Raw genomic sequence first — 24,631 nt, 5'->3', positions numbered from 1 at the left:
CATTTTAAGTTCTAAGAAATCTGTACTACAAGCTTAATTAAAATATGCACTATAAGCCTACATAAAAATCTGCACTATAAGCTTAATTAAAATCTACACTATAGGCTTAATTAAAAATCTGCACTATAAGCTTAATTAAAATCTGCACTATAGGCTTAATTAAAATCTGCACTATAAGCCTAATTAAAAATCTGCACTATAGGCTTAATTAAAATCTGCACTATAGGCTTAATTAAAATCTGCACTATAAGCATACATAAAAATCTGCACTATATGCTTAATTAAAAATCTGCACTATAAGCTTAATTAAAAATATGCACTATAGGCTTAATTAAAATCTGCACTATAGGCTTAATTAAAATCTGCACTATAAGCCTACATAAAAATCTGCACTATAAACTTAATTAAAATCTGCACTATAGGCTTAATTAAAAATCTTCACTATAAGCGCTTCTCATGCTTCCAATTCAAGAAAAACAAAGGTCCGAAACTACTCCTACTGCAGGTGAGAAGTACTTACCTTGCTTCTTGGACTCACAACCGAACAAAAAGGGCTTCTAGGACCTTGGCCGGCCGCCGGAGATGATGCCCTAACTCCCTTTCGTTTTCTGCCCGAGCTCCGCCATCGTACGCAGAAGAGAAGGAGAGAATGGTTTAAGTCACGGGAAAACAGAGCATCAACTTATCCCTTTTTATAACTTAATATTTCTGTTAACTCCTTAAATAAATTCGCTATGTTTTCTAAACAAACAAATCCAAATCAACTTATCCCTTTTATTATCCAATATTATGTTAATTATCTTAAATAAATTCGCTACTTTTTCTAAACAAACAAATCCAACATCAACTTATCCCTTTTATAATATTCTGTTAACTATCTTAAATAAATTCGCTACCTTTTCTAAACAAACAAATCCAAGATCAACTTATCCCTTTTATAATCCAATATTCTGTTAACTATCTTAAATAAATTCGCTACCTTTTCTAAACAGAAAAATCCATTTGCACACCTGGTCAGCCGGGTTTTGACCGAGTCAAAGGTCATGGGTTCAATTCTCGGCTTGGACATTTTTTTGTCGAAACTTCCTTCGTTTTGTAAAAATACCAAACAACCTCCAAAAATTACATAAAAATACTCTAAAAATTTCTAAAAATCCTTAGAATATTTCTATAGCATTTTTAAATATTTTTAAATTACTTTTAGGATTCTAATTGAGGAAATTTGGGGCGTTACAGGATTCATTGGTAGCTGATGAACTTTTGGGTTCATTGGTATTGAAAATCTTTCCAACCTGCGAGTCTTACTTGGAAGGAAAAATAACTGAGAAGCTTTTAAGTATAAGGGGTATGGAGCCAAAGATACATTGGAATAGGTTCATTCTGATTTATGTGATCCTATGACAAGAGTTAGTATCGAATATTTTGTCTATTTTATAGACAACTATTCAAGATACAAATACATTAACTTGATGTGAAGCAAGACTAAGTGCTTTGATTAGTTCAAAGAGTACAAGGCTGATGCGGAGAAATGTTAAAGTAAAAGTATCAAGTCACTATGGTAAGATCGTAGTGGCAAGTACCTCTTGGGACAATTTAGGAGTCACTTATCAGAAGTTGGGACTCAATCCCAACTAATTGCACCTAGTACACCCCAACAGAATGGTGTAGTAGAAAGAAGGTATAGGACTCTTATTGAAATAAGTAGATTGATGATGAATTAATTACCAAATTCGTTTTAAGGATATACACTAGAAACAGAAGTGAACATAATAAGCCTAGTCTGAAGCAGAATGGGTGTAAGCCTAGTCTGAAGCATATTCAGATTTGGATGGTCTAGCACATGAGAGACACTGATAAGTTGGGCAGGAGTTCACTTGTTTGTGAGTTATCCTAAAGAAACGAAAGTAGGTTTATAGTCTTAAAAAATCAGAAGGTCATTGTTAGAATCAATGACCGATTTTTAGAAAAGGACTATGTAATAAACCACAAGCCCATAAGTAAATTTGTTCTTAAAGAAATTATAAAGGACATGTCTAATCTAGTACCAACTGTACAAGATGAAATATCACAAGAAACTGCAATACGTATCATAAATGATACACAGACAGTGGCTCATCGTAGTGGGAGGGTTGTCAAGCAAACCTAAAAGATTCATGTTTTGGGAGAGTTTTTGGACTTGATCCCAAATGAACATGAGTCTGATCCCGGACATATGATAAAGCACTCCAAGATAAAGATGCAACATCTTGGCAAAGAGCAATGAATACAGAATTAGAATATATGTATTCTAATAAAATCTGGAAACTTGTAGAACCACCAGATGGTCACTATGTGAAAATCGATAATAGACTTCGGATATTATTCGAAGTAATAGGTAGATATTTACCGAAGTAGACACACGTGAAGTAAAAGGTTTTTTTTTTTTTACTTCGGCACATGATTACCAAAGTCTATCACCGGTTCAAAATCAGACCGGTTTCGAAGTAAAAAACCTTTATTACTTCAGCAAGACCAGTAAAATTATCGAAGTAGTTGATGATATATTACTGCAGAGGTAACATTGTCTAACGAAGTTTAAAGAAGTTATGACTTCACAATTGTTTATATTATTGTGTAGTAAATAGTTAATATTACTTCTGCATATTTTAGCTTGATCGAAGTAATTGTTATTGTAATACTTCATCATAGTATGGAAGTAGAAAAACATATTTTACTACACTTCAACAATTTACGTTAACGCAGTAATACATACGAACGACTTCAACAATTTTAATCAGTGACAAAGTAAATAGTTTCTTTAACTACGACAATATTTAAATATACCGAAGTCTTATGTATTGTATTACTTCATCATTTATATTTATAGTATCGAAGTAGTTGACTATATTTTATTACAATAGAAATTTAATTGACAAAAGTGTATATCATAATATTTTGCTATAACACAATAATTTTCATCACCAAAATTGAACAAATATATCACAAATATCTGTCAAATACAATTCAAAAGTGTATTCATAAAAGAAATGTTTAAGCATAACCCAAAAACTTTTGTATCCATAAATCTCTAAATACAATCTAAACTTGATATCATAGCCTACACTTAGGCACCCACATAGAAATAGACAAATTCGCTCCATTCACTTCTGACTTCATCATACTGAGATTGATTATAATACTGTTTGTTTTTTGATGCTGCAAACTGAATCATAAACAAAAATTTGAGGATCAATGAAAAATAACTTAATATTTTATAAAGAAAATATTTCATAAAGAAGAAATTCACCTTTCTCTCCAATTGTGGATATTCATCTAAGACTATCTCTTTCATGTACCGCATCACACAATATCCACATTCAACACCACCATTTTGTTTAAGATTACCCTAATGAAATTGAAAATGTCATGCAAGAAGTCACAATCCAAATAATAAGAATTATTAATTGATGTCTAAATACATAGTCACAATACATACTGTCAATTGTTTAAAACCTAGTCCTTTTGAAATACCCCTTGATGCATTGTATATCTTGACCCCACTACATTGTAAAAATAGAAAATTAGTTTTTCAACCTATAATGAATTGAATGCATTCAAAATTAGCATAAGTTACGACTTACTTGGTTACAATAGTTTGCCAAGCATGATCTCGATTCCTGTTACTCAAAGAGTCCAATAAATATATCATATTCTTATCTTCATTAATTATAGTCAAGATCCAATGATACCTGCACAAAAAAAATATAACATTGACTAGCATGTAGTAGGAAAAAATAAATAATTAAAATCTTACCCAGTGTTATATGGGATGAAGCATATGCTATCTCTGTTCGATGCTCCCAACTGAGCAGCAATATGTTGTGATAATTTACTACCTTCTTCACCCACACCGCATGTAGGTATGTGACCAGGATCCACAAATGACACATACTCAGCTCTATTTTCTTTCTTCATGTATTTGTAAAGGTAACTGCAAGGTATTAATTGCAAGGTAATGACAAAGTAATGAAAAATCTAAATATACCCCATGTAAACCAAAGCAAAAGCATGTGAACAAATATTGTGAACAAAGCAAAGCATGTGAACAAATATTATATTTAACACATAACATACCCCATGTAAACCAAAATGTGTCTAGCACCTATCTCTTTCATCTCCATAAAGCGTAAGATATCTTCTCTTAGTAACCATACACTTTTAGGACCTCCAAACATAGCTTCATCAAATTCTGTGTATGCTCTCATCTTTAGGCATCAATTTGATAACATATGAATAGATATACTTGCATGCCATTGGCAAAGTTTTTTCAATTTCGTTGTACTTGTCCTGATCACCATGAACATCTGAAGGAGCAAATGATTGATGTTGCACATTCTTCTACAATATGTTAAAATATTCATATGAGTATTCAAATGATTAAGGTATTTTCAAATACCAACTTTTCAAGAAAATTGAAAGTACCTTCTTCGTTGGTAAAATTACCAACTCTTTAGGCCAAGCAACAATTGTTCCAATAGCATCATTGACGATTGTTGGTCCAGACCGAATTGGGATTGGAAGCTCTGCTTCTTCATCTAAGACAACATCAATAGATACCTTGAAATTCCCTTCCCCAAGTGGAACATGATGAATCAATATATTTGGGCCTCCTTCTGATAGTATTGTGCCATATGCCACCACATTTTCACGTTGTTTCACAGCCAAGTTACATTTTTTTCCCCTGTAAGAACAATAAGAAATTGTATATAAATATGTGAATTTGAAAAACAAAAATTAATTTGACATAAAATTGAGGAATATAGAACCTCTAAGTTTGAAGTGTCACATTCATAAACCTCCACATCATCTCTCCATCTTGGGTCGTTCATGTTTGAAGACTTATTCGATATCACAACCTCACAAGGTTGATTATTAGTGACCTGAGCAAGTTGAGCCTTCAATCTCTCTAATTCAGCCTTCAAACTCTTATTCTCCTCTGATTGTTCTTTGAAGTTATCAATCGAATCCTTTGGGACTGATTCCCTATTCTTTCTTGCAGTTTTAAAGTAGAGTTGGGGTTTTACGCATCCTCCCACACCTCTAACTCGTCCATAGTGTTCCCGATTTCCTAAGGCAGTGGTTAATACATCGTTCATTCCAGAAGGTTTGAACTCTCCTTTGACCTTCTTTTCCAATAAGTCATCCTACAATTAGGGATGTAACAAATTAATCCAAAAAATCTAATATTATTTAGCTAGACAATATCAAAATTAAATAAAAATAACTATTTACAATTTGTTCAGCGACTTCTGCTATCTCCATATTTGTAATGTTGCCAGATTTGTCCTCGCGAGCTTTACGCCAAAGCAACGATCTATCAACTTCCTCATTTTCAGCAATTAATTTTTCTCCCCCTACAATTCCAAAAATGATCAGTTACATAATATTAAATACTTGCTTGAAAATGCCAAGTATAATGCATGGTAGCTTACCAATTCAGCCTCTAAGCCGATGTAGCCTTTGCGAGACAATCTGTGATGATATTTATAATGCATCGTTCATTTTTTTTGCTTTTCATGGATAACCTACATTGAAGATACATTCATAAACACCTGTATGCATTATATATATAGCAGACAATATGAGATGTGTAAACAAACAATTAAACTATAAAAAGGTCCAACACTTGAAGCACTTGAAAAAACCATACAGCACTTGAAGAAAAACAAACATGAATTGCAAATTGAACCATTTGAAAAAAAACGTCCAGCAGCTCTTGAAAAACGTCCAGCACTTGAAAAAAGTCTAGCAAATTGAAGCACTTGGAAAAAAATGTCCAGTACTTGAAGCATCCAACACTTGAAAAAATGAACATGAATTGCAAATTGAAGCACAATTGAAAAAGGTGGACCAGCAGCACTTGAAAAACGTCCAGCACTTGAAGGACTTGAAAAAACCATACAACACTTGAAAAAAAACAAACATGAATTGCAAACATGAATTACACCGGTGTAAAAGTCATTGGGTAAAAATAGGTCTACAATAGGAAAAGATGGATAGACAAGAAGGTGGAAACTTTCAAAGCAAGGCTTGATGAAAAAGGAAACTTTTTCACTGGTAGCCATGCTTAAGTCTATCTGGATTCTTTTATCTATTTGGCAAGTGGATGTCAAGACAGCATTCCTTAATAGAAGTCTTGAAGAAAGCATCCATATAAAGTAACCAGAAGAGTTCATTACAAAGGGCAAAGAGCATCTTGTGTGCAAGCTCAATCATTCTATGGACTGAGGCAAAGTTTCAAGGTCTTGGAACATCCGGTTTATCAAAATAATCCAGACCTATAGATTTATTTAGTAACCGGATAAGTCTTGTGTATACAAAAAGTGTGATGAAAACGTGGTGGTATTTCTTGTATTATACGTAGATAACATTTTTGGTAGTTAGAAACAATATCAAAATATTGTCAGAAGTAAGGGTATGATTGTCCAAACAATTCGATATGAAGGACTTGGGAGAATGTATATATTCTTGGGATCAAAGTAATAAGGGATCGCAAGAAAAGAATATTTTACTTATCCCAAGCTTCATATATCAAAAAAATCCTTGCTCATTTTAAGCATGCAAAACTCCAAGAAAGGTTTTGTACCTTTTTAGCATGGAGTAACTTTATCTAAAGAAATGTCTCCGTAGACATCAAAGGAGATAGAGGAAATGAAAGCAGTTCTTTATACTTCGGCTGTCGGAAGCCTAATGTATGCTATGCACGAGATCAGAAATTTGTTTTGCCAAGGGCATAGTTAGCATATATCAAAGTAACCCTGGACAAGGACATGGGACTGCAGTAAAGCATATATTGAAGTACCTTAGAGGCACTAGAGATTATATGCTAACTTACAAGGCAGTTAATTTGGTCCCTGTGGGTTGCATAGATTTTGACTTCCAGTCGGATAGGGACAATAGTAAGTCAACCTCGGGGTTTTGTGTTTACTTTAGGAGGTAAATTCATAACTATGGAAGAGTGATAAGCATAGGTGTTTTTCTGGACTCCACTATAGAAGCTGAGTATATGGCAAACCTCTGAGGTAGTCATAAAAGCTGAATGACTCAATAACCTCAAGATAAACTTAGATATGATTTCTAGTTTGTCCAAAGATTATTACAATTTATTGTAATAATAGTGGTGCAGTAGCAAACTCGAAGAAACCATGAGTCTATAAGGCAAGTAAACACAATAGAGCGCAAGTACCACCCAATACGAGAAATCGTATAAACGAGGAGAAGTTGTTGCTACCTAGATTGCATCAGATGATGACCTATAGATCTTTTCACTAAGACCCTTAAGGCAAGAGATTTTGATGGGCATGTTGAAGGGTTGGGAATCAGATGTAAGGCGACAGATATAGCAGGTTAGTCTTTTAGTATAAGTGGGAGATTGTTAGGATGTATACTAAAAGTCTAGCTTTTGGTATAAACATTTATCTAGAAATAAGAATCACATTGGTCAAATGTCTACATTTATGATAAATGTAGTTGTTCAATTAATTTATATTGTAGATAACATGGTGTGTGGTGTCACACACAGAGGATCATGTTATCAGTACCTTATAAATTATAAACAGTAGCTCACGACCAAGATGGAAAGGAACAAACCATAGGAAGGTCATAGTGTAATTAGGTATTAGTTTATCTTAACTATATAATTACACTAGTACACTTAGAGTGTATTGAGTAGAACCATTAGAGGTCGTTTCTTTTTATACTGACTTTATAAAAGAACAAAGACCTCAGTTATTATGGAAGTGTGTGCTCTTAATCCTAATATAATAACAAGCACATATATTTGATATTTATTTCTTTAATTTATCAATGGATGAGATTTAGTTCAATAAATCAATAAGCCCGATAAGTTGGGAAATGATATCACTTATAGTGTGTGTTGTTGATTATAGAAGGAAACTGTGTCCTAGTAATCTAGGTTGAGAATGTCCCCAAGAGGAGCTCATAAGGATTGTCATGTTAAACCCTGCAGGTGGACTTAGTCCGACATGACGATGAAGTTGAGTGGTACTACTCTTGGAGCTAGATATTAATTAAGTGAGTTGTCAGTAACTCATTTAATTAGTGGGCATTCGACATCTTAAACACAGGGAGACTAACACACTCATAATAAGAAGGAGCCCAAAATGTAATTTGGGATTGGTGCGGTAGTTCAATAATAGTTCTTTAGTGGAATGAATTATTATTGATAGAATTAAGTTGTGTGTTCGGGGCGAACACGAGATGCTTAATTTCATCGGGAGACCAAAAACCAATTCCTCCTCTCGGTCCCTATTGTAGCCTCTTGTATATAGAGATTTATACCCACCACATACCCACCTTCTTACCCATCTAATGGGGCCTGCCAAGCTAGCTTGGAACTCAAGCTAGGGCCGGCCAAGACCAAGTGGATGAGCCAAGTTGGTGGCCGGCCAAAGCTTGGGTCCCAAGCTTAGGTGGCCGGCCACTAAAATATTAAAAAGGATTTTTATTAAAATTATTTCTTATGTGGATATCATGGTTTTAAAAGAGAGTTTAAAAATTAAAAATTTCCTTTTATAGTTTTCTACAAAAGATTAAGAGAAGAGATTAATCTCTTTCCTTATTTGTAGATTAAAAGGATGGTTTTAATTTTTGGTAAAAACTTTCCTTATTTGTAAATCATCTACATGTTTAAAAGAGAGTTTAAAATTTGAAATCTTTCCTTATTTGTTGATTAAAAGGTGGATTTTAAATTTTTAAGAAAACTTTCCTTTTTAACCATGTTCATGATTTAAAAGAGAGTTTAAAAATTAAATATTCTCTTTTATAAGATTATACAAGAGATTAAGAAAAGATTTGATATCTTTCCTTATTTGTAGATTAAAAGATATTTTAATTTTTAGAGATAACTTTCTTTTTATCCACATGTTTAAAAGGAAGATTTTAATTTATAAAATTTCCTTTTTATTAATCAATCATGAAGGGATGAAAATTATTGGAGAAAGTTTTAAAATTTCCGGAGACAAATTAGGAAGTTTTAATTAATTAAAACTCTCCTTGTTTGTAGCTTTAATATGGTCGGCCATTATAATTGATGAGAAGAAAATTGTTTTTAATTAAATAAATTTTCTTTTTCAATGGAAAAAGAATTAAGGAAGTTTTTATTAAATTTTCCTTATTTTCCAAAACCAAGGATTATAAAAGAGGGGGTAGAGGAGGCTTCATTGTGAACGACTCTATTCTATTTTCTCCCTCTTTTATTCCTTGGTGTGGCCGGCCCTTCTCCTTTTCTCTCTTCCTCTTGTGTGGCAAAAATCCTTTATCTCTTGGAGCTTTGAGGAGGTGGCCGGATCTAGCTTGAGGAAGAAGGAGAGAAAGCTTGCATCCCTTGGAGCTTGGTTGGTGAAAAAAAATTTTCATCCTTTAGAAGATATGCTTGGCCGAAACTTGAAGGAAGGAAGAAGAAGGTGCCTTGGTGGTTCTCGTCTCGGAAGATCGTTGCCCACACAACGTTCGGGATTAGAAGAGGAATACAGTAGAAGACCTAGAGGTTTTTGTTTGCAAAAGAAAAGGTATACTAGTATTTAATTTCTACATCATACTAGTTTTATTTCTTTGTAAAAATACCAAATACAAGAGGCATGCGATTATAGTATTTCAAATTAGTTTTCGATGTTGTGTTCTTTTGTTTTTCTTTTCCTTGTGATTTGATTGTTCCTTTTGGTTGACCTAAAGTTATTTAAGGAATTAAATATTAGCTTTCCTTAAAAGGCTTTGTCTAGGCGGTGGTGGTTGTTCCCATATCCAAGAAGGTCATGTGCCTCGCCATGCAGTCCTGGAAGTCAATTTTGAAAATTAATATTTAATGGAATTAATAACCTAGGTGATTTGGATCGAACGTGTTAAGTTCTGCAGGAGATCCAAGTCTAAACCTAAAAGAACAAATAAATTAAACTTAGGATCAAACGTGTTAAGTTCCGCAGGCGATCCAAGTTTAATTTAAAAGAACACATGGTAGCTAGGAAAAGGTTCAGACCTTTGTACAAAATTTTTGTACAGTGGAACCGATAGATTTTCCGAGTAACAACCAACATCAACCACCATCTGAGTGATGGTTTGAGGGTTTCCCACAGTACGTCCACTCCACAACTCAATGCGATTGCAATGTTCAAGTGGATTTAAATCTGATTTCCCTGGGAATGTACCCTGTGCTCTTGAGACTGACTGAGCTATCTAGCTATCTTGCATCTTCTGGTGTTTTTTCGAGTCCCCAACCTCTGAGTCAGTTGCTTGATCTCGCTCCTCATCTCCTTTACCTCCAAGAGCTTCCTCAAGCATCTTTTCAATCCTAGACAGCTGTGTAGGTTGCTCCTGTTGATGAGCCTGCTGTCCATGTTGGTAGGTCTGATGTGTCGGCCCCTGGTCCTGATTATTTCGGTATGAAAAGTTGGGGTGGTTCCTCCATCCAGGGTTGTATGTGTTGGAGTACGGATTGTTTTGCCTCTGATTGTAGCCCGTTATTGCATCGCATTGCTCAAGCTGGTTTATCTATGCCTGCATTGGCCCAAGCGGGCAAGTATCCTGAGCGTGGTCCGCACTTCCGCAGATGTCGCAAGCACGGACTATTGCATTAGCTGTGTTGCTACCCATGGCTTCGAATTTCTTAGTCAGGGTGTCCAGCTTCGCAGATATGAGTGTGAATGCATCCACCTCGAATTTTCCTGACGCCTTCATCTTATTTCCTGAGAAAGCACTACTAGATCTTTCAGATGCCTACTGATGGTGGTTTAGTGCCACATTTTCTATTATCTCTTCAGCTTCATCAAGACTCTTGTTCATCAGTGCTCCTCCTGCCACAGAATCCAATGATACCTTCGTGTGATAATTTATTCCATTATAGAAGGTGTGTAGGACCAGTCACTTCTCAAGGCCATGATGGGGGCACTGTCTCTGCATGCTCTTGAACCAGTCCCAGGCTTCAAATAGGGATTATGAGTCTATCTGCTTGAAATTGGCAATTAGGTTTCTCATGTGGGTGGTCTTGCTTGGGGGTAGAACTTGTCTTAGAATTTCTACTCACATTGCTCCCAAGACGATATGCTATCTGCTAGTAGAGAATTCAGCCACTGCTTGGCCCTGTCTTTCAGAGAGAATCTGAAAAGAAGCAGTCTCACCGATTCTAGTGGAACCTCATTCACCTTCATCGTGCCACAAATTTCATAAAACAGCTATAGATGATGATTTGGGTCTTCGTGTGGTCCCCCTCTAAATTGATTTCGCTGGACCATGTGGATTACTGCGGGCTTGATCTCAAAGTTGTCAGCATCGATGGGTGGTCGGGTGATACTGGATTGGACCCCTCGTGCATATGGTGCCGCATAATCTTTTAACAGTTTATCGACCATTCTTGAGGGTTCTTTTGCTGCTTGGAAAGCTTTCTGTAAGTTCCTTCTCCTCAGAAAGGTCCTGTCAATCTCTGGATCAAATGGTAGTAGCTGTCCTGAAGGGTTAGCTCTACGCATACAGAAGAAAAGAGGACAAGATAGAAAATATGTCAGCAAGAAATGAAAAAGAATGAATGCAGTAAGGAAGAAGAGTGAATTTTTTTTTATATGTAGAGAATAAAGAAAACAAAGCCTAGTCTAATCCAATATGACCTAGCTAGTGTTACGGACGCAGTCCCCGGTAATGACGCCAAAAACTTGTTATGCTTCCTCAAGTGCACGGATTCGTCGTTAGTAATAAAAATATCGATCCCACAGGGACTTGCTATAAGCACTAGAAATCACTCACTTATGGTTAGATAGACTACCAATGGTCTTGATCAGGCTAAGGGAAAAGAAAGGTCGAGGGAGAGAGTCAAGAGTCACAAGGTCGAAATATTACTTGGTGATGAGGAGTTCTAGGGGGTCGGTTTCGTCGTGGTAGTATTGACGTGTCTCGATTTGTCTTATTCTCGCTGTCCTTATTCCTGCTATTGCCGGAAGCTAAGTGGGTATTCTCAAGAGCTAAAATAGGATAATGCCCTAAGAAGTCCTGTCATGGTTTACCCCTGTCACTAGGGCACCTCGGCAAATCTTGATGACATAACTCTAACTAGTAAATCAAGAATGGTGAGTAGAGCTAAGCTTGGTCTCTCGCTCCCTTGGGGAGAATTTTCCTTCCTCTCAAGGAGCTATCCTAGATGTCCGTGAACGGATTACCCCTGTCACTAGGGCCCCTCGGGTGTACGATCTAGTGGTAATCCTCTACGAGGCTGACAAATTCTTCTCAATCAAAAGTAAACAATTAACAATTGAAACAAATCATGAAGGTTCATCCAGCAAGTACAAACACAATTCGAGTCTTACATCAATCTGTACCACGACTACTCCCTAATCCCAGAACAAGGGGATCTACTCCATGAATGCTAGAGAGATATCCGAAAACATAGTAAAGACAAACATACAATTCTCAACAAGTAAGAAGGAATATTCTTATCAGGTGTTGAAGAGTGGCCTTCGGATCCAACTCTTAGCTTCTGGAGTCGATGTGGTGGCAGAAGTTAGCTGAACGGCGGTCCAAAGTGGCGCAGAATTGCTCCAAGATCCTTTTCTCCCTGACGGCTCGCCTCCCCCTGGGCAAAAAGGGTTAAAACCCTTATATAGCCTTAGGGTTTGGCCGCGGCGGCACGGACGTGTAAGGGCGGCACGACTGTGCCCTTCTTCGGTTCGGTGCGTGGCTGCACGGCCGTGCAGGGTTGCACGACCATGTAGCCCTTGGGCTCTGTCTCCTGGGGCACGGCCGTGCAGGGGTCCACGGCCGCGCAAGTCTCCTTCTATGCCTGGGGTGGCACGACCGTGCAGGGGTGCAAGGTTGTGTGCTGACTGGCTGTTGTTGTGGTCGCACTGCCGTGCAGGGTTGCACGGTCGTGTGCTCTTCCTCTCCTGTTTGGCCACACGACCGTGTTGGGTTGCACAGTCATGTCGTTTGGTTGGTTCCGGTGCATCAATGCCCTTCGTTCAATCTCCGAAAATCTTTCCTGTCAACATAAAACCAAACAAAGAGCAGATATCCGAACAAATCAATAGATATGATGAATACAAGATAAAAGATGCGATCATGTGAAGAATATATGTGCATAAGTCACGTGAATGTGCGCTAAAACATGCGTAAAAGATCATAATATTTACACACATCACACCCCCAGACTTGAACCTTTTGTTGTCCTCAAGCAAAATGCTACAAACTATGTTCATGAAATCCTGTAGTGTTTCATAATCCTTAGTGCATACGCCTAACTCTATCATCTAGCTTCACTGATAAGTATGACTGTGGAGTAACCTAAGTATGGCCTAAATATAAGTCCTCTATACTCGGTGCAGTAAGTAGCTCAAGCTCTTTAAGTTTCCATTCTCTATCCTAGTTAAGTCGTCATACAATTGAATTCCTAATGTTCCCGGTAATAGGCACTTACCTGCCACACACTTGGTTCATTTTCCTTAAATTACACAAGGTCTCAAAGGGTACTTCTCAGAATCAAGAGAAACGTAGCATTCATTTCCCCAGTAACCTAACTCAGTCTCAAAGGGGTGAATTGCTAGTTTCCACACATGACAACAATTTTTTTATCTCTTATTTTTTTTTCATTCATTTTTTAAAAGCATAGTGCTATAGAGTAGCACTTATTACAATGCGATGCATATGTTGGGATTTAGATTTTTCCGAATGAGCTTCCATGATCCGAGGTTATCCAGTAACCAAAATGTAAATAAGGAATCACCATGGGAACACAAGTACTAAACAATTTAGATGAATCATAACTATTTTAAAAGTATATCTACCATTCAAGCTTAAGTACTTAAGTGTAGTGAAAGTAAGTCCTTAAGGTTAGGCCAAAAATTTATACCGAACTCCCTACAATACTTAGCTTATTTCATGCTACTAAAGATAGAGAAAGGGGATACACCAAACATACTAACATAATCTGGATCACTCATGAACTAAGAAAAAGTTAGACATTTTGCTATTGGACAAGTGGCCGAAAAAGTGGATGGTTGATGTTCTCAAATATGCCACATATAAGAAAATGCAAATAATGTGCAAGAAGAAACAAATAAAATGCAAATAGATAAAACTAAACTAAACAGATAGAAGAAAGCAAATAACATATGCAAAAATGAAAGAAAGACTCTCAACCAGACTCAGGTTGTGCAACAAGACCCCTCCCCCCCCCCCCCAGACTTAGACTTTTCATCGCCTCGATGAAATCAATATGGTGGCGGGGGTGGGGGATAAGGAGGTCCTTGATGTGGCCCCTGGGGAAATCTAGGAAAACCAAGGAGATGGCCTATGTGCTGATGATATTGATACAAAGCGTCTACTTGCTGTCAAGTGATATCCATATCATCCATAAAGTTCCTCATTCTCTCCTGGTCCACCTCATAATCTTGTACGAACCCCGTCACCTGACTATGGAAGTCTCTAGTGAACTGAAAATAATCTCGCACCTCCCTAAATTGGTCGTCAGAAAGCTTGAAGTGACCCTCCAGCAATTGTTGTTGGACATTGTGCTTCTCATGAAGGGATTCTAAAGATGTACGGAAGTCAGAAAAATCAAAATTAGAGGGTCCCGTGCCATAGGCAAAAGAGTGCCTAGGAGGTTCCGGATGTCTGGAAAGCTGCGGGAAATCCGATGGCGAGGATTCCTGGTGGTACTCGGGTTCTTCTACTATGGGAGGCACATTCTCGGGGGTTGGATCAGTGATCACCCAATTTACAAGATTGCGAACTGAAGTGCGCTCGGGATAAGGAAGGGGTAGAGGGAAACCAAAGGCCCTAGGAAAGGCAAACTCATTCTCATCCCGACAAATCATCTTCATTGCAAGACAAGAATCGATGTCGATCTTGTTATTGCCATGAATAACCTCTAGTCCATCAAGCTCACAACCTAAATTATGTGCTATTGGGGAGGGGGAGGTTTTTGGGAGAGAGGAAGGTAGAGGCTAGGGTTTCTTGGAAGAGGTAGGCGGCACCGCACGGGGTGGGGCACGGTCGTGTCTTATACACACGGCCGAGTTAGACCGGGTTCTGCATGGACGTGCCAAATGGCACGGCCTCCTCCTTTCTCCTCTCGGCTGGGGGCACAGGGCCGTGCTGAGTGGCATGGCCCAGATTTCCTGCGCCTCTGGTTTCTCTGCACGACCGTGCTTGTTGGCATGGCCATCCCTCTTTTCTTCTCGACTCAGGCCACATGGTCGTGCCGAGTGGCACGGCCGGTGGCTTTTGCTCCTCTGTCGGCTACGCACGACCGTGCAAGGTTGCACGACCACCTCCTTTTAGCTCGGGATGACTCGTCTTTCTTTGTTTTGGCCCCTCCGACGCCTCCACGCCCATGAACTGCTCACGGCCAGCTCGTGGAGGTCATGCACATCCTGAAAAGGAACAATCGAAAATAAAACACTTGACTAAACTTATCAAAGAAACAAAACACATAATAGAATGATCAACTAAAATGAAAAGGGGAAACCCTTGGGTTGCCTCCCAAGAAGCGCTTGTTTTAGGTCTTTAGCTCGACCCCGTTCCGGTCAGTGAGGGCTAAACCCATGGAAGCACGGCTCTCCTCCTAGGATTAGTGTTCCAGTCTGTGCCTTTGGCTTTGCTCGCGCAGGACATATATACTTCCTATCATCCGCGGGAGGGGAATTTTCTTGAAAGGTGCGCTCCTCGACCCCGCGTGCGTCTATCCTGCTAGGATTTCCCTGGGAAAAGGAGACGCAGTTAGAAAGGTTGGACAAATCAAATTCAATTCTTTCTTTATCGATCTCCAATGATAGCTTGTGATTCTTCACATCAATGAGGGCTCCTGCCGTGACGAGGAATGGTCTTCCAAGAATGATCGGGATTTTGGGGTCCTCCTTCATTGACATGATGATGAAGTCTGTGGGGATGACACAACCCCCCACTTCTACTGGCACATCTTCCACTATACCCATTAGGTATTTACATGAATGATCAGCCAACTGCAGTGCCATAGTAGTCAGTTTAATGCTCTAGAGTCCCAACTTCTTGCACAGAGAGTACAGGAGTAGGCTGACACTAACTCCCAAATCGCAGAAGGCTCTCGGTATGAGTTCAGGGCTAATTTTACACGGTATGGAGAAACTTCTTGGATCCTAAATTTTTGGTGGGGAATTCGCCATAAAAGAGCACTGCAACCCTCTTTCAATGCTATGGTCTCGAAGTCGCTTTTTTGCCTTCTATTGGATAAGATTCCCTTTAAAAATTTTGCAAACTTCGACATCTGGTGCAACACATTTAACAATGGTACCTCAACGCAAATCTCTTTAACCTTTTTCATAAACTGGTGAAACTCTTCATCCTTTTGGGATGTTATAAGCTTCTGAGGAAACGGGATCATCTGATTCTGTGGGGTGGTCTGACAAGCTTCTCCAATCTTTTTAGTACCCTCTTCTCCATCCCTGTTTTGAGTCTGATTGGGCATTAGGAGAGTGGGTTCCTTTTCTGAGTCAACCTCCATCTGAGTGATGGTTTGAGGGTTTCCCACAGTACGTCCTTTCCGCAGCTCAATGCGATTGCAATGTTCCATCGAATTTAAATTCGGGTTCCCTGGGAATTGACCCTGTGCTCTTGAGACGAACTAAGCTATCTGGCTATCTTGCATCTTCTGGTGTTTTTCCGAGTTCTCCAGCCTCTGAGTCAGTTGCTTGATCTCGCTCCTCATCTCCTTTTGCTCCGAGAGAGTTTCCTCAAGCATCTTTTCAATCCTAGACAGCTGTGTAGGTTGCTGCTGTTGATGAGCCTGTTGTCCATGTTGGTAGGTCTGATGTGCCGGCCCCTGGTCCTGATTATTTCTATATGAAAAGTTGGGGTGGTTCCTCCATCCACGGTTGTATGTGTTGGAGTACGAATTGTTTTGCCTCTGATTGTAGGTCGTTATTGCATCGCATTGCTCAAGCTGGTTTAAATGTGCCTGCATTGGCCCAAGGGGGCAAGTATCCTGAGCGTGGTCCGCACTTTCGCAGATGTCGCAAGCACATACTATTGCATTAGCTGTGTTGCTACCCATGGCTTCGAATTTCTTAGTCAGGGCGTCCAGCTTCGCAGACATGAGTGAGAATGCATCCACCTCAAATTTTCCTAACGCCTTCATTTGATTTCCCGAGCAAGCACCGCTAGATCTTTTAGATGCCCACTGATGGTGGTTTAGTGCCACATTTTCTATTATCTCTTCAGCTTCATCAAGGCTCTTGTTCATCAGTGCTCCTCCTGCCGCAGAATCCAATGATATCTTTGTGTGATAATTTATTCCATTATAGAAGATGTGTAGGATCAACCACTTCTCAAGGCCATGATGGGGGCATTGTCTCTGCATGCTCTTGAACCGGTCCCAGGCTTCAAATAGGGATTCTGAATCTATCTGCTTGAAATTGTCAATCAGGTTCCTCATGTGGGCGGTCTTGCTTGGGGGGTAGAACTTGTCTAAGAATTTCTGCTCACATTGCTCCCAAGACGATATGCTATTTGCTGGTAGAGAATTTAGCCACTGCTTGGCCCTGTCTTTCAAAGAGAATCCAAAAAGAAGCAGTCTCACCGATTCTGGTGGAACCTCATTCACCTTCATCGTGCCACAAATTTCATAAAACAGCTCTAGATGATGATTCGGGTCTTCATGTGGTCCCCCTCCGAATTGATTTCGCTGGACCATGTGGATTACTGCGGGCTTGTGTTGGTTAGTCTTAGGAAAAACGTACCGGTTCCACTATACAAAAATTTTTGTATAAGTGTCAAACCTTTCCTTAAATAACCTATTGTGTTCTTTAGAAGTTAAATTAAGAATCGCAGACGAAACTTAACATCATTGATTCAAAATTTAACTTAATCTGTTCTTAATGGTTTAGATTTGAATCGCAAATAGAACTTAACACTATTGATTCAAATCCACCTATGTTATTAATTCCATTAAATATTAATTTCCAAAATTGACTTCCAGGATTGCATGGTGAGGCACATGGCCTTCTTAGATATGGGAGCAACCACCACTGCCTAGACAAAGCCTTTTAAGGAAAGCTAATATTTAATTTCCTTAAATAACTCTAGGTTAACCAAAAAGAACAATCGAATCACAAATTCGAAAAAGAAGAAACCACATACTCAAAAAACTAATTCGAAAAACTAGATCTAATGCCTCTTGTGTTTGGAATTCTTTACAAAGAAAAATAACTAGCATGGTGCGAAAAACAATTGCTAATTATACCTTCTCTTTGTAAAATAATGACCTCGAGATCTTCTGCCGTATTCCTCGCCTCGCCTTGGACGTCGTGTGGGCGACGAACCTCCAAGATGATCACCACCCAAAAACTTCCTTTCTCTTCATCTAAAAGCCGGCCACCACCACCACCAAGGAGAAGAGAGCAAAAGGGAAAAGAGAGGGGAGAGGGAGGGCCGACCACTTGAGGTTCTCCAAGCAAGAGAATAAGAATTGTGTCTCATGAAGCCTCCTCACCCCTTCTTTTATAATACTTGCCCAAGGCAAATTAGGGAAGAATTTTTACAAAAATTAAAATCTTCCTCTATCTTTTCCTTTTCCCTTTTAATTTTCCTTTTCTTTCCTCTTGATTGAATCAATCACCAAAACTAAATTTGATGATTTTATAATTTTAAACATGGCCAACCACCTTGCTTGGGCACCAAGCAAGGGTGGTCAGCCCCCATAAGAGGAAAAGGAATTTTAATTTTTTTATAAAATTTTACAAGAAGAAAAACTCTTATAAAATTTTACAAGCTCTCTTTCCTAAAGTAGGAGTTAAAAAAGGAAAGTTCTAAAAATTAAAACCATGTTTTAAAATTTAAAACTTCTCTTATAAAATTTCCTTTTTTAACATGATGATAGAAAATTTAAATTTTAAAACTTAGCTTCCTTTTTTTTTCTTGAACCATGAGGATGGTTAAAAAAAGGAAAATTTTAAAACTTTTAAAACTCTCTATTAAAACATGTGGCCTAATTCAAATAAGAAAATTTTTAAAAATTAAAATCTCTCTTTTAAAACTTATAGTTTTCTACAAAGAGAAGATTTTAAAAATTCAAAACAGCCCTCATTGTTTGAATTATTGTGGTCGGTCCCTACTAGCTTGATCACCAAGCAATAGGGTCGACCCCTTGGAAGAGGATGTGACCGGCCCTTGCTTGGTCACCAAGCATTGGACCGGCCCCCTTCTTGGACACCAAGAAGAGCCTTACATTTGGATGGACTTGAGGTTATAATGAGGCTACGACAGGGACCTAGAGGAGAAATTGGTTTTGGCCTTCCGATGAGCTTGAGTATCCCGTGTTCGCTCCGAACACACAACTCAAGTTCATCGATAATAACTCTTTCCACTATAGAGTTATTATCGCACTACCGCACCAATCCCAAATTACATTATGGGCTCCTTCTTATCATGAGTGTGTTAGTCTCCCTGTGTTTAAGATAACAAATGTCCACTAATTAAGTAAGTTACTGACAACTCACTTAATTAATATCTAGCTCCAAGAGTAGTACAACTCAACTTCATTGTCATGTCGGACTAAGTCCACCTACAGGGTTTAACATGGCAATCCTTATGAGCTCCTCTTGGGAGCATTCTTAACCTAGATAACTAGGACATAGATTCCTTCTATAATCAATAACACACACTATAAGTAATATCATTTCCCAACTTATCGGGCATATTGATTTATCAAGCTAAACCTCACCCTTTGATAAGTCAAAGAAATAAATATTAAATATATATGCTTGTTATTATATTAGGATTAAGAGCACACACTTCCATAATAACTAAGGTTTAGTTCTTTTATTAAATCAGTACAAAAAGAATTTACCTAAATGGTCCTACTCAATACACTTAGAGTGTACCAGTGTAATTTATTAATTAAGATAAACTAATACTTAATTACACTACGACTATTCTGATGATTTGTTCCTTTCCATCTTAGTCGTGAGCAACTATTTATAATTTATAAATAACCGTCAACATGATCTTCTGTGTGTGACACCACACACCATGTTGTCTACTATATAAATTAATTGAACAATTATATTTAACAAATAAATATAGATATTGACCAATGTGATTCTTTTATTTCAAAAAATAAATATTTACAAAAGCTAGGATTTTAGTATACACTTCAACATGTCTATGAGAGAAAATCTGCGCTTATAGACACCGGTTTTTGGAAAAACTGGTGTAAAATACTCAAAGACATCGGAATTTGCTTAAAACCGTTGTTGTTCCACTGATGTCTATGAGGGTTTTTCTTGTAGTGATGTAAGAAATTAGGAATAACCCTGTTAGATGCATCTCCACCATGGCTAAGACCCCTCTCAGCTCTACCCTCCATGGCTTACCTAGGGCACAGGCGTGCCCTCGCTAGGGGGCATCCAAAACCCATGTCCCAAGTCTGTAAAGATATCCCTCATACGGGTGTCTCCCCTAGGTCCCACCCCTCCAACTGCCCTCTTCTTCTACCCCCAATGTTGCCATGCTCACTAATAGTCCATCAGGAGACTCAATTAAGAAGGCCACCTGAGCTACCTAATAAGACATTTCCCCCCAGATAGCTTAGTCACTTTCATGGAATTATTCCTTTCTCTCTTCCTCGAGAAAATAATGGCCAACTAAACCGAAGGGAAAACTAGAAAAGGTTGGAAGAGACAGGTCGCCAAGTGTCGCACGAAGGTTGGTCCCTCATTATGAGCAACATGGCATGGCGAGGTGCTACAGGGCATGACATGGCATGTCTCTAACACCATGGTACAATCGCTGCCACCGGGATGGCCTATAGCCTATGCTGCAGAAGGGTAAGGGAACAAAGGTGAGGGGTGTATAAGGGACCCCAGAGTTGATGCCCTTTTTTATAAAGAGAAACTAGTGATTGGCAAGAAGGGCATCTGTAAGTACTCCAGGTTAGTTTTGATGTGATCAATCAAGTTAAGTTAGGTCCTGTGTTATTTTGATACATTGTGTCTAAGTGTGCAGGAACTTAGGAACATAAAAAATCGAGTGGAAGATGTAGCAGATGAGAAGGATGACACAGGAAGAGAGTTGACGGACTTGATGCATCTGAGGGATAAGAAGTTACGGAAGAGTAAATCGGTGGATGAAAAGGAACACTGATATGCATAGATTATATGCACTTTTATGCATATTTGATGCACATCTACTTGTATTTATGAGTATAATTTATATTTATTACACCATATTTTATTATAATATGATATTTCCACTCTTTTTATTTAGAGATATACTTTTTACTTATTTTCATTGATAGAACATGATTTGGAGGAAAAACGGAGCTTACATGGAGTTTAGAGTCACCAAAATGCCTGGGCCATGTGGAATCCACATAGCCATGTTAATTTCTAGAGGAGGAGAAGGTTGCAGCCGTGTAATTTCACACGGTCGTGTGGAATTTCTATAGTTTTCAACACTATAGATCAAAATTAAAATGACCATAACTTTTTGTTTGGTTAGAGTTTTGGGATGTTCTTTATATCAAAATGTAGCTAACTTCAAAATATACAACTTTTATGAAGACTTAAACTAGAGAAAATCACATTTAGATGTGCTAAAAGTCTCTACAAGATTCGCACGGCCTTGACACACTGTCGTGTCAAATTTTGTAGTTTCTGTACTATATATCAAAAGTAAAATGATCATAACTTTTTGGTATGTTGGAGTTTCAAGCTAATATTAAATAAAAATATAGATAACTTCAAGATCTATAACTTTGATGAGACTTCAACCCAATGATACCACATTAAGGTGTACTAAATGGCTCTACAAGATTCACATGGCCTTGATACACGGCCGTGTAAATCCACATGGCCCTATGGAATTTCCAGAGAAGAAACAGACCTTGGCCGTATGGAATCCACATGACAGTGTGGAATTTCACAAGGGCCATGCCAAGCTCTATTTAAGATATTTTTCTCCCTTTTTCACTCATCTTGGAATCTTAAATCCATCTTGGATCTTGGGGAAGGATTCTCCCACTTAGGGGAGCCCTAGGGTTCATCCTCGCCAATTTTCATCGATCTGTCCATCTCCGGAGCAAGGGAACGCCTCCAAGGATGCCACACTTCAAGGATAAACATTCTCTTCTCTCTCAATCCATGTTTTGAGTTGTAGATGCTATATTTATCATCTCTTGGTTGTATCTCCCTTGTAATGGAGTAGATATCTAGATCTAGGATGTAGAAAAGAGTTATATTGTGATGTTGATGTATGAACTTGTATTTGAGCATTTTCCTATGCAATGATGTGCTTACTACTTATTCTATATGTTATGCCTTTTATGTGTTTGTGGAAATATGTGAATGGTGTAAACATGTAGAAGTGAGAGGTCTGTCTCTATGTTAAGGTTGCTACTAGACTGGATAACCAAGGGATCCTTAGTGACAGAGGATACCCATTCAGCCTGATATATTATTCCCTTAGTGATAGAGGGCATCCATACTTACCCACTTTCTAGAGTTAAAAGATCTTAACATAGGAATTAATTTGTAAAGGATTCGTCACCATGTAGAGGAGGTGTCGTGGATTGTAAGATTATGGGACTCGATGACAGGTGTGTCCCCCTACTTTCCATGGTATTCCCTTGAAATGAGGATCAATGTTCTACTATGGGTTTCAATTAGAGTTTTAGGAGTTTTTCCTAAGTTAATGTTAGAAAGTGATTGTGTAATATATGAAAATATGACCGGGGGATCCTAGTGACAGGGATTCCCTCTTAACTGGACTTCCTAGGATACCTCTCTACTTAATGGCATTAAAACTTGGGTAGACTCTCTGGTGCAACCTACATAGTGGTTATGCTAGGCTTTAGTTAGAATCCCTACATGAGACATTAACTAACATTGTAACGAACCTGAAATCTTAGCATCTATCATCCATCCCCTTCCAAGATCATCTCTTATTGTTTCTCTCTCTCCTCCTTAATCTTTCTCTCACTCTCTCTTTTCCAACCAACCTTTCATTTGTCTAGGGAATTCACTGTGTGATGTCAACTAGTTCTTAATCAACAATTCCTGTGAGATCGATATTTTTATTACTGACGACGTAGTCATGCACTTGCGGTTTCGTAATAAGTTTTTGGTGTCGTTGCCGGGAATTATTTTCAATGTTAGTTGATTAGTATATGAGTTATTATAGATTTATTAATAGGTTTTCCATTTATTTATTTGTTTTTATTTCTGCATCTACTTTTTTTGTTATTAGTTTATAGTTCAGTTTTTCTTTTCCTTCATTTCTGCATTACTTTCTTGTTTCTTATTAAGAAGTTTACTTCTTATCTTTAATTCTGCATGTTTTCTTGTAATTTTTTTTAGATACTATGAGCCCTGATATGTCTAGCAGACCTTTAAGAGAATTTTCTGCACCCATGTCTGTAAGATTTTTATTTCTAATTGTGAAACCTCATATTGAAGTAAAAAGTTTCCAGCTAGACCTAGAGATAATCACTATGATACAAGGTCATAAATTTAGAGGAGAAGTATCAAAAAGCTCATATCTGCACCTTGAGACACTCTTGGAACTTTGTGATATGGTAAACTATAAGGGTGTCTTAGCAGATGCAGTTTGATTGATGGAATTTCCTTTCAGTATCAAAGATAGGGCAAAGACTTGGTTTAATTTCTCCGTCCTCAAAGCATCACAAGTTGGAAACAATTAGAGTAGCAATTTCTGAATCATTTTTTTCCTCTAAGCAGAACAATGTATATGAGGAATTGCATTGCAAATTTTACTCAAGAAGATGGAGAATCATTATTTAAAGCATGGGATAGATTCAAGAGTCTACAAAGACAGTGCCCTCATTATGGTTTGGAAAAATGGCTGACTTTGCATATATTCTATGCGAGAATTTCTTTCTTAGATAAGTGTTTATTGGATTCATCTGTTGGGAGTTCTTTTATGAACAAAAGTGTGGAAGAGGCATATAAATTAATTGATTAAGTGACATTGAACCTCCAAGAATGATCGATAAAAGTTGGATGGATTCTTCCCTAATAATTCTAGAAGTGCAAGCCATGAAGGCAAAAGAGTTTGTCAAACAAGATGTAGTTCAACCACCCAAGAATTTTAAAAATCACAATTCATAGAATGAGGGGTTCAAACAGTTAGAGGCAAAGATCGATAGCATAGTTTTAAAATGGTTCAAACATGACCTCCCTCATACACAGACAAGGTCTAGTGAATAGTGTAATGATATTAAGTTAAGAAGTGGCACGAATCATGAAGAACTTCTGGAGAAAGATTTGTATAGAATTGAGGAGAACAATCAAAAAACACAAAAACTCAATTCCATTACTCCACAAAGTGCCCAAAGGCTACGAGTACCTTTCCCTTAATGGTTGATCGCACCATCACTAGACAAATAAGTTGAACCTCCACTATGAGTTCAAAGGGAATATGGGAAAATAAAAGATTAATCCTCCCCAAAACCTCCACTAAGGGTTCCTTTTCTACAAAGGCTAGTGGGGCTAACAAAGATAAAGATTTTGACAAATTCTGTGATTCTAATACGGTTGAGTGCATATTTCTTGATGTGTATAAAGATAAGGACTCTTCAAATGAGGAGTGTAATGTTAATGTA

The 24,631-nt window shown here is 38.0% G+C and overlaps 1 protein-coding gene, 2 non-coding genes and 1 pseudogene across 3 annotated transcripts; 2 read left to right on the top strand and 2 right to left on the bottom strand.

Annotated features, from left to right (window-relative positions):
• The first annotated feature begins 10,924 nt into the window (after positions 1-10,924).
• On the top strand, positions 10,925-10,996 carry LOC122044762 (annotated as a pseudogene).
• Positions 10,997-16,636: 5,640 nt separating this feature from the next.
• LOC122043868 lies at positions 16,637-17,620 on the bottom strand. Its single transcript, XM_042604435.1, has one exon. It carries the CDS (start codon positions 17,618-17,620, stop codon positions 16,637-16,639), a length of 984 nt encoding a protein of 327 aa, XP_042460369.1.
• LOC122044705 lies at positions 17,343-17,448 on the top strand. Its single transcript, XR_006129725.1, has one exon. It is a non-coding gene; the product is annotated as a small nucleolar RNA R71 (small nucleolar RNA).
• A 6,135-nt stretch (positions 17,621-23,755) lies between the features above and the next one.
• On the bottom strand, positions 23,756-23,861 carry LOC122044638. Its single transcript, XR_006129669.1, has one exon. It is a non-coding gene; the product is annotated as a small nucleolar RNA R71 (small nucleolar RNA).
• Between the last annotated feature and the right edge of the window lie 770 nt (positions 23,862-24,631).

The sequence above is a fragment of the Zingiber officinale genome, chromosome 2A (assembly GCF_018446385.1).
Source record: "Zingiber officinale cultivar Zhangliang chromosome 2A, Zo_v1.1, whole genome shotgun sequence".
NCBI lineage: Eukaryota > Viridiplantae > Streptophyta > Magnoliopsida > Zingiberales > Zingiberaceae > Zingiber > Zingiber officinale.
The sequence above is the reverse complement of the archived record's forward strand: the minus strand, read 5'-3'. Positions and strand labels throughout refer to the sequence as shown.

Coding starts and splice junctions, on each gene's coding strand:
- LOC122043868 (XM_042604435.1), bottom strand. CDS start 17,620: ATGAAGGTGAATGAGGTTCCACCAGAATCGGTGAGACTGCTTCTTTTT.